At 43.6% G+C, this 10,670-nt stretch overlaps 1 protein-coding gene across 1 annotated transcript in view; it reads right to left on the reverse strand.

Moving 5' to 3' along the window:
• Window positions 1–887: 887 nt before the first annotated feature.
• The window catches only part of LOC113405755 (WD repeat- and FYVE domain-containing protein 4-like), a gene marked incomplete at its 3' end in the record, with an annotated part of 33,069 nt that continues 23,286 nt past the window's right edge, over window positions 888–10,670 (reverse strand). Inside the window, exons 5-8 of the mRNA XM_026647005.1 lie at window positions 8,662–8,851; window positions 7,256–7,445; window positions 2,885–3,045; window positions 888–1,340 (exon numbers count right to left, since the gene is read on the reverse strand). Coding sequence (XP_026502790.1) covers window positions 888–1,340; window positions 2,885–3,045; window positions 7,256–7,445; window positions 8,662–8,851 — 994 coding nt within the window. The remainder of the gene's footprint in view (window positions 1,341–2,884; window positions 3,046–7,255; window positions 7,446–8,661; window positions 8,852–10,670) is intronic.

Genomic DNA, 10,670 nt, shown 5'->3' on the forward strand with positions numbered 1-10,670 from the left:
AAGATAATAGCTAGAGGCTCAGATACCTCCTCTATTAGCTCCTTGAGGACCTAGGGTCTGGCTCCCCTGTCTAGAACAGATGCTTCCAGTTTGGCCAATTAAGAGGGGCTATAAAAAGCCAGGCAGTCAGTAAGGAAGCGGGAGCAGGAACAGCAGTAAGTTCCCTTGGAGAGGCTGCCACAGTCCCCTGGGAGGAGGGGCAGTGAGGAAAAGGGCTTCTGGGAGAGAGCCCTGGGAGGCAGTGCTCAGTCAATAGAGTATTGCAGTGAGCCCTAAGCAGGAAGGACTGAGAGAAGCAGAGGGGAAAACCCCCAGGGAGCCGAGGACATGCCCATGTTGTTTTCCTCTCTGTTTGGAAAATAAAACTGTGCCTAGGAAGAAACTCTGGGAGTGGCCGTGGGTGTTCCGGGGACCTTGCTGTGCCCACGATGAGATAACCTGAGCCTGATTTTCAGAGGGGCTGAGTGCTACAGCTTCCAGTGACTTTAACTGGAAACAAGAATAGTCAGCACCTGTGAAAGTCAAGCCCAGGCTCTCAAGTTGGGCTCCCAAGGAACCCAAAGTGAGATGCTAATTTTGGTAAGTTGGGCCCCCTTTTTAATGGCTGCCACTGGAGACAAAACTGCTGAGAGAGGTTAAGTCCTGTGATTGATTCATACCCCATAAGCTGCATCATATGATGAGTGGAACTGGAGAAAGTCAGATTTCAGGAGGGAACTAATTTGGTGTGGCATCAGCAGCTCAGGAATTTAAGCCAGGGCCAGGCAGCTTCCATACAAACTCTAGCACCTTGGCATGTAACACTGGCCTCTCTACACACTCAGTGTAGATCTCTTTCCTACAACTCTGCCTGCCCCACCACTCCTTGCCAATGAAACAAGCTGTACCTGTCTTCCTCAGGATCTTGGCTTGCTTCCTCAGCTGAGTCAGCAGCTGGCCCAAGAGCCCAGAGTCTCTAAATATGTCAGTGAAGAGCAAGTCCCTCTTGGTGATGCTGTGAAGGCACCGCAGAGCAGCTATGGTGCAGGACAGCACCAAGTTCTCCTTTATCAAACACTCAACCTTCTTCAGGATTTCATGGGGGATGTAGGACAGTTCTAGCACCACTGATTCCACCAGCTGGAAGAACTGTATCTGAACCAGGTGCGGTTTGAGGGGGATGATGTCAGTGAACTGGGAGATGGGCTGTAACGTCCATTCCAGGAAGAAGAAGTTCATTGTGTCCCAGGCCCACATGGTTTTTATAGCCAGTAAGATTCTCCTACAGAGGTGCAGATCGCTGGTTTTCTGGAAGATGGACTGCAACACCTGAAAAGCCTGGAGGTTTTTCACTGTCATTCCTGAGAAACAGAAATCAAGCCAGATCATTTTAACCACGCTTATCTCAAGCCCAATACAGATGCCCTATCTGCACTATTAAGGCATATCTAAGAGCACAAGTCAGACACAGATGCAATCTCAGCAAGTATTGGAGAATGGGGAACAGGGGAAAAGTGGGAACACCCCTCTCCTGATCATCCTCAGGACCCAGAACTCTGCAGGGGTGACCCACATCATAACTTTATGCAGTACCCCAACTCCCCTGAGCCACGTGGGCTTGGGGAAGAAAAATTTCCAGGGAGGAGCCGGCCCCAGGGGCCAGAGAAACTGAAGTTGGCAGAAGCAGGCACAAGAGCAGCCTCAGTGAGTACCGCAGGAAGGACTGGCAGGCATGGCGGATGCCATGAAAGTGTTTTCTACAGGTCTGACTCCAGACATTCTCTGTCCTGTGCAGACTTGCTGTTTGCTCCTGGCCCCTCCTGCCTTCTAATTCCCAGTCTCTGCACCTCGGTCTCACTCCACCTCCCATCCATAGCCTCTTTTCCCTTGCCCTGTCCCACTCCCTCCCTCCCCTGGCCTCTGAGCTTAGCTAGTCCCCTCCCAACCAAACCCCACTCCACAAAATTTAAACAAAAATAAAAATAGTGATGCCAGCATGGTGCTAGGAAACCATCCCACTGATCCCACTGTAGGTTCTACCCCTTCCTCCACGCTGGGCATGTCTTGTCTATTTAGACTGTAAGCTGTTCAGATCAGGGACTTTGTGGGTGGTCCACAGGCAGTACCAGATTACTAATCAGAACAGGTTAAAAACTGTGTTTAGAGACAATAGAAATGTTTTGAATGGAAAATCTTCATTGCAAAGCTACCCTTTTCTTACGTCAGCATTTTTTTATGAAAAATTGTTGGTTTGCTAAGTTTTCATCAAATTTTCCATGTATCCTTTTAGGCCCGGCATCTTGCAAACACTTACACATCTGTATAAGTCCCCACTGGGATGCCTTGGGGCAGTACAATTAAGACTTAGAAATAAGAACGTTTTCAAAAGTGATTTTTTTTAAAGAAATATTGTAAATGATTTTGAACATTTACATGATATTTTGCCCATTTGCCAGCCAGCTGTACTGACTGTGTTATCCATGCCATGTGGGTTATGGCACCTCTCCATTGCAGCTGGCAGTGTGAATGGCAGCTTGTGCAGATGTACCCATGCTAGCTGTACTCTAGTTAGCTTGCTAAAAATAAAAGTGAGGATGCAGTGCCCGGGCCTCAGCACCAGCTGCACAAGCATGTACGTACCCCGGGGGCGTCAGGCAGGCTTGTGCAACCCACGCGGAATCCCATATCACACAGTTCTCACTTCTATTTTTAGCAAACTAGCAGCCATTAAACCAGGCATGAGCTGCCATTCATACCCCTGGTCACAATGTAGATGTAACCTTAGCACTGCAGGTGAACACATGCGATCATGTACATTTTCTTCTCTGTCATGCACATGCTGTGCATAATGATTTATTTTCCCATGCTAAGCCCACACTAATATTTGTATGTGTATATACAGTACCAGAGGATTGTGTCTGTTCAAAATCAAAGTGCGGTAGCTGAGGATGTGTAATGTTGCCAGAAACTTTCAGTTCAGTTTTCCCACAGACTGTGAGGCAAGTCAGTAGATCCAGCACCTCTTCGACATGGTGGTCTCCTTCACTGTGCGGAGATCCCTCCCACCTAAAAACAAAGGCCGGGGTATGTAGTCATATGCTTGTGGCTCAGTAATATTTACAATAACCAGGTCCTTTTATAAACCCATTCTACAGGGACACCAGATACTGAAGTAACAATTTCTCACTTTTCTCCCTCCCCCCGGATCCTTCCACCACAGTAATCTGTTATGCTTTCTGTTGCACTGATTGGACGACTGATTGAACTGAATTGCTCTCCAGACAATCTGACAGTTTGACTAACTCCACAGTTGGATCAGGGGAAGAACTACAAACTGAACCAGATAATTAAAGGGATGAGGTCAATAAGCGACTGCAAGAGGAGACTAGCCAATATTGAAATTAAGTCCCATTACATGTACCACTAGAAGTGCAATCCACAGCACCAGTTGGAAAAAGGGAAATTTTTCACCAAAAATATATCCTGATTTTTTGGGTCAAAATTAACAAATTTATAATTAAAAAAAAATCAAAATTCAGAATATTTCAGACAGCTCTAGAGATCCAACTCAGAATGTTAGCCCTGTACTTAAAAATAAAATAAAAAAGGAAACACAATTAGCAAAATATAAACCATAAACATATACAATTCTTTAGTTTCTACAAAACTGCCTGAGATTTACAGACCCATGGGCCCACTGGAAGGGGAAGACATTGTTTAATCTGAGATGTATGCTATCCATATGGGATTAGACACATGGATAGTGCATTGAAGTCTCTGTTAAACCATAGGCTGGTTCCAAACATCTCCCAGATTGGCAGTAGCTTAGATCAAAGGGAGAAAGAGCAAGTGGTGAAAAGCAGTCAGCCATATATCATGTCATTACGTCCAGTGCTCTTATGATTGGGACTAGTGCAATCTTTCTCCTCAAACCTATTTGTGCACAGGTATGTTTGCCAGAACAAGCTATCATTAGGAATTAGAAAATCCTCAGGGAATACAAGACCATCTTTTCCCCTTCTAGGGTTTTCAATGGGGGGTAGGGAGGAGCTGGTTGTGACACTGGCAGGCCGGGTGGCAGCTCTTGCCAAGGCTGCAGGCATTAGCTAAGAACAGACGAACTCATAGCTGGAGACCAGACCAGGTCACTTATGTATTAGTGTTGCGCAAAATAGGTATTGGTTTTATAAGAATGTATTTAGTGTTTAGACTCTATAGAACATTCATAAGTGGCCACACGTATTAATCTTATTTGTAATGTTTGTATGCCATGCTGTAAGGAAATATGTAAGTTTTGCTTTATAACATTGAAAATGTTTGCTCTAAACTTGTGAACTCAGATGGGAAGAGTGTTTCCCCCTGCCTGTCCAAAAGAACTATCAAAATCAGACAGGTCATCAAGGAATATCGCAATACAAAGGATTGGTTAATGGTTCCATCACCCTTTGGAAATGCTAGGTGCAAGGAAGCTCGTCCTATGGACTTGGGGGCTGAATGAAGGAAATAAAAACAGACACACAGGAAATCTCCCAGGGTCAGAGACAGCAAACTGAAGCCAGAGATCCCCAGGGGTTACTTCCTGGGTCTACCCTGAAAGACTCTTTGAATTGACAGATCACTACAACACTGTCACTCTTAGGATTTAGATTGCAACTCATTTGTGTGTATCTGTGATGCATGGCTAGAAAGGATTAAACATCCTGCAAAATAAATTACTCAAATTTGACTCTTAAAGACATGTGACATGTGGGAAGGTAATGGTTGTGTTTTGTGTATTTACATATGTATGAGTATGTATTACAATGTAATCAACAGTCCCTGTCTATGCTGTATTCTGATAATTCAGAGATCAAAAGAACATCCTAAAATTTAAATAAATTGTAAACATGGGATATCTCTGTATTCATCTCTCTTTGAAATGTATAGAAAATCATCTGTGAATAGTGGAGGAACAAGCCAATGTCCTTATGTTAATTTGTATCGCTAAGTCATCCTAAATTACCTTTGTTCCCCGAGGAACTTCAACTTGTCAAAGAGAACATAACATTTTATAAAAGATCCTTCGGTCCTGATTCTGTCATCTCAGATCTGCTTAAGCTTCATCGGGGGAAGTTGAGTCACAAGACTGAGGTCCCAGCTATGCTGGTACACCCTGAATACATCTGCCCCATTCTTTGCAGTTCACCCTAATTGAATGCAGTTCACCACAGTATGTTTGCTTGCTTTAACCTGCAAATAACCCTCATTTCTTTTTCCTAATTAATAAACCTTTAGATAGTTTATTATGGGATTGAATACAAGCATTGCCTTTGGTGTAAGATCTAGGGTACCAATTGATGTGGGGTAAGTGACTGGTCTCTTGGGACTGGAAACAAACTGAATAGTGTGTGATTTTTGGTGTACGTGACTATTTGTCACTAAGTCCAGCTTGCTTGCATGGCAAGACAGACTGGAGAGTCTCAGGGGGCTATCTGTGACTCCATGGTGAGACTATTACAATGATCCAGGAGTTCACCTTTGTTACTGGCTCAGTGAAATCTAACTACAGGACACACCAGTGGTTTGAGGTGTCGGTCTGTTTTTGACAGTCTGCTTTGAGATAGGCGTTCACGGTCATGAGCCAGTCCAGACAGCATGACACTGGTGTCTGGTTTTAAGAGAAAAAAGCGGGAAACAGGACCTGGAAGATTTGTCCTTACCCACAGAACAGGTTCAGGATATCAGCATACAGGAAGCTCACTCACTGAAAGAGTGGGGAAAGGCTGGGAGGCCTGCCTGTCAATCCCGGTTTGGCAAAGAATGCTGGGAAGGGAAGGAGTCTGGAGCCCTAGAAAATGCAGGTTTTTCTGCCTCTCAGGGCTAGTCTGTGCTTTTCTGCTGGTAGAGCTCAGTCAGTTAAGAAGGTGAAAAAATTGCCCCCCTAACCAATTTAGCTAGGTTGGCAAAAGCCCTACTATAGACATAGTTATTTTATTTGGGGAACTGGTACAAGTTATAGCACCAGAACTCTTCTGGAGAGTTACCTGGACTAGCTGTATTTCTGGTGCAGACAAGGCCTTCACTAGGGGGGGGGCTAGGGGAGGGGGAGGGAGGAGAGGCTGGCAGCTATGGTGGAAACTATGCTGGATGGTAAAGTCTGGAGGGACTCTCTTAACTTGAGGACTATACCTGTGGGAACAAGACTGCTCAATGCTTTTGGGGAAACTGGTTCACGGTTATTCCACTGGCTGTTGATGTAGTAAACTCAGGGTCTTAATAAAGAGTGCAATAATAGTGGAAATAGCAGACAAAACTGCTTTGTGTTTTGACCCAAGATTAGAGGCGGGCAAATGATGGATTTTTTTTGGTTTTGTGGAAATTCTGAAGCAATTTATTTATTTATTTATTTTTTGAGTAATATCTATGGAGCCCATTTAAAAAAAAAATTGTTTCAGGTTGAAATAAACATTTCTTTCAACCTGAAACAAAACACTTTGTTTCAGTTTTGAGCCTTTTTTTTTTTTTTACATTTTTAAATTGTAAAAAAAGAGAGAAATTTAAAAGAAAAATTCATCTTGAACAGAAAAATCAAAATGTATCATAAATGTTGATGACATTTTCATTTTTTTTTCCAAAATTTTTTTAAAAGGTTTTATCCTGACAAACAATTTGGCAAAATCAACGTTTTGTGAAATGTTTTAGTGTTGCCAAATCTGCATTTTTCACCAAAAAAAGTTTTGGTCAAAAAATGTTGCCCAGCTCTACCCAGGGTAACCCATGGGTCTTGTCCAGGTATGAGCATATTAATCCTAGACATGCACATTGGATTTAGCTTTTTACTTAGAGATCTGCTCCATCAGGTGAAATGCTTCCTCTGGATAAAGAGTTCATGACCAGGGGAGCCTTTCTGAGCAAAGTGGGTCCGGCTGAGGTCTCTCCTGATATTATCCATATACTAGTGTTTGATGAACAAAACCTGGTCTGGGTCTCAATTTAGGTAATTCCCTAACCCACCTCTACTCTAACTTCTTCAATTGGCACTTCCCCTTGTGGTTTCAAAGGGAGAAGTTATGCTGTGGTTCTGCTCTTTAAACAGCAGTGCGGTGTTGTTAGTGGTTTGCTAAATGAGACCCTTTGTTACCAGCACCTCAGTGCTTCAGCTGCCCACTATGTTACCTGGATCTTTCTAAAATGCAATTGAAATTTTAAAACAAGCCATCACCACCTCTGAAAATTATATTTAATTAGACCCATGCTTTATCATCCCCTAGAAACCCAGTGAAAACTCCATACTCACCTCAGTAAAATTTTTACCAGGAGCTGGTATCCATCATTATTTTCAAACTCCAAAAGCAAAGCTGAGGAGATAGGATAGGAATCCTTCACAAAACACAGGATGATGCTAACTGCCTCACACATGTCAGAAGCCGGCAAGGTGTCAGCCAACTTGAACAGATTCTGAATGGCTATCTTAATGCAGTCCGCAGCTGTGAATAAATGACAGCACATGGTTAGTATTGACAGCCTGATGTTACAAACAACTGCAAAATCACAGACAAAATGTAACAACATGCTTGAAATTACATTTCCTAATCAAACGGGGCAGTTAATTCCTCTTTTCGCTGGAGAAGAGATTTGGGGAGGTGGGGGACAGAATACAGGAATACACTGCTGGTTTAAGAGATTAGAGTAAAAATTCAAAAAAAAAAAAAATTCGTTCCTCAACTCCCATTAAATTTCTGTGTTTGACCCACAGAAACGCAAGCAGCTTTATGAACATAAACCTGCCCCCAATGAAATCTACATACCGTGAGTCCAGCCCTTTTGATACATGGTAAATGGATGATGGATAATTAGATTATCTTGTATTAAGATGATAACATATTCTCAGATAGAGATTAATAGTTTTGCACAATGAGGAGGAGGATACATTTTGCTCTGAAGCTACCATTGTTGAGTGGTCTTTTCCATTTAGTCTAGTAGCCCAGCTTCCAAGTGTGGTCATGCTGGCAATTCTTAGACAACTCACCTGCTGCCAGGACTACCTCTTACTACACAAGGACCTGATCTCACAAGTGGTGTGAATGAAGAAACCAGGTTTGGGGACTTTTGCATAAAAAATAAAACACATTTACACCCTATGAGGAGGTTCTGATGGCAGAATGTTGATTATAAATTATCCTGCTTGTTTTTTTCTTTTGCAGGGTGGAGATAAGTAATCTTTGCATTTTTTTAAAGATGAAAACACCCCTAATATAATGGAAAATTCCCTCTAGGAAGAAGCCAAACTATCACTGTCAACCAATCAGGATTCCCCAATGCACTGGGCACTGCAGCTGACAAAAGTTCAGCAAGGTGCCATGCAAATATCAGGGGAGCAATATTTAGAATGCTGGGGAACCCCAGAAAAGCAAATTGGCTCTGGGGTCATGTGACTTGTAACTCTTTAATGTATCTCTTGGCTTGGGTACCTTTGGTGGTAGTGGGACAGGACATGACATGCTGCTGCCTGTAACTTTCTGTTCTATGCATAAATAAAGGACTTCAGTTCCCAGGTTCCCACCAGCACTAAATTGAGCTCTAGTCTAGAAGTTCATGCATTTTCAAGTGATTGACTCTTGGGGGAATGTAGAAATGAAACCTGAGCCAAGTGCGATTTTTCTTGGAGGAATTCATTCCACGGGTGCTCAGGAAAAACCAAACCTTGTAGGTACATGATGGCAGTTTTGGTCTGGGCCTTTGAAATTGTCCGAAGCACACGGCCTGTGGGTGCTTTCCACGAAAGGTTGCACTGGTCCCAGAGTGAGGCCGTCGCTATAATTAGAGACTGAAGCTCGGCAGCTGACAGAAGTTCCTCTAAACCTTGTTCCTCCCTGTATAAGTTGAGCATTGTCTGGAAAAGAAAATTGGTTGTAATGCAAATTAAATGCAGAATTCTGGGAAGTGTATTAGGGCTCCATCGGCTTGAATATATCAGGTCAAATCTGACCCTATATTAGTGGATGCAGTTCCACTGAAAACAAAAGCAGCTGAATACTTTATGCTGTGTAACTAGTTACTGCTATGGCCCCTATCGCCATAACATCAGAGCCTCTCCCAAATATCTAACCATCAGAACAAGAAGATCTGTCCTCATTCCCAGCCTGCAGATGTAACATTATTAGTTTATAGTTCAGGTGTGTAGGGGGCCATGCAGGTATAAAAATTGGAGGGAAAGATAAGTTGATGGAATGAGATTTTCATTCACTTCTGTAACTGGCCAGTTCCAGGGTCATTCTCATCTCTTGCAGCAGGGAGTTCCACAGCTTGGTCCCAGCTCCAGTGGAAGGTCAGTCTCCCACTATCACTGGTCTCTGCTTATTGGTTGACACTGTCATTGTTCTGGTGGAACTCTCATAGACCTCATGGCTGGAAGCAAAAGTGATCCCTCAAGAAATGTCTTCTGCCCAGTAGAATCTCTCCTTAGTTTTAATATGTAAATCTTTCCTGCACCTACACAATCCCTTGTTGCACCTTCAAGTACCTAAGAATAGTTATCCCTTCCTTAATCACATTTAATAAGGATCTCTGGCCCAATACTTAATACAGGATAGATGGCATCTTTCTACCTTCTCCCTGCCCTTGCTTGTACCTTATATGCAGCTCACTGCTAGTTCTAAGCCAAGCACATAGAACACCAAAGGCAGACACATAATAAATATCATGTATTACATTACAGGAGGTCCAAGGTACAGACCTGGTCTCCTCCCATTAGCTTCCATGGGAATTAAGGCCATTTGGCATTTTGCAGAATTAGGCCATATTTTGTGGGCTGGTCAGAAGATATCACTCAGACCCCTCGCAATTGTCAGCACTGTCATGTGCTTTACTGTCACTTAGATTTCTAAACAATATCTGAGATTTTCAAAGCAAACATTTACCTTCAGTGGGGGCTGTGTGTTTATGTTGGCATTGGAAATCTCAGCGAATGTGCATAGGGGAGAAATGAACCAGCATGGTAATTCAGTGTAACACAAAACTCTGGGCTAGCCTGTGCCAGCAACACACTATGGACACAATGAAGTACCATTCCAGAGGGAGCCTTTGGATTTCTCTTCTGGCCCATTGAGAAATTTTACTGCTCACACCCTTTAATCGCTCATGAAGGAGGGGTCCAAACTGTACTTATGGAAAAGCCCTATTGAATTTGACAGTGATTAAACCGATAGGGCTCCATGGATATTACTCAAACTCTATAGAATCTAACAGACAGTGAGATCCTTTCTCTAGAGCTGTTAAGACAATCTACAGAACGTCAGAGAACAATAGCCCTTGTTCTAGAATTCTATAGGATGGCTTAAAAATTCTATGGAAAGTTACCACTCTCTATTAAGTCCCATGGTCTTTTTCAAAAGGACTGAATAGGCTGTTCAGGAATCTTGGCTTCTTCCCTACTCTCTCTCTCTCTCACCACCTTAGCGAGTTCAGGCAACCAATGACTCCTGCAGGTGTGATTTCCAGTCCTGGACTCCCACCAGATCAAAGCTACTCACATGCTACCCAACAGCTGTTGGATCTCCCTCTCCCCCCAAATGCCTAGAACAGAGGTGGGCAAACTACGGCCCGCGGGACCGTCCTGCCTGGCCTGTGAGCTCCCGGCTGGGGAGGCTAGCCACCGGCCTCTCCCCCCTCCGACACAGCCATGTTGCTGCCGCGCGGGCAGCGCTCTGGGC

This window comes from Terrapene carolina, unplaced genomic scaffold (assembly GCF_002925995.2).
Source record: "Terrapene carolina triunguis isolate 2854851 unplaced genomic scaffold, T_m_triunguis-2.0 Scaffold50616, whole genome shotgun sequence".
Lineage (NCBI taxonomy): Eukaryota > Metazoa > Chordata > Testudines > Emydidae > Terrapene > Terrapene triunguis.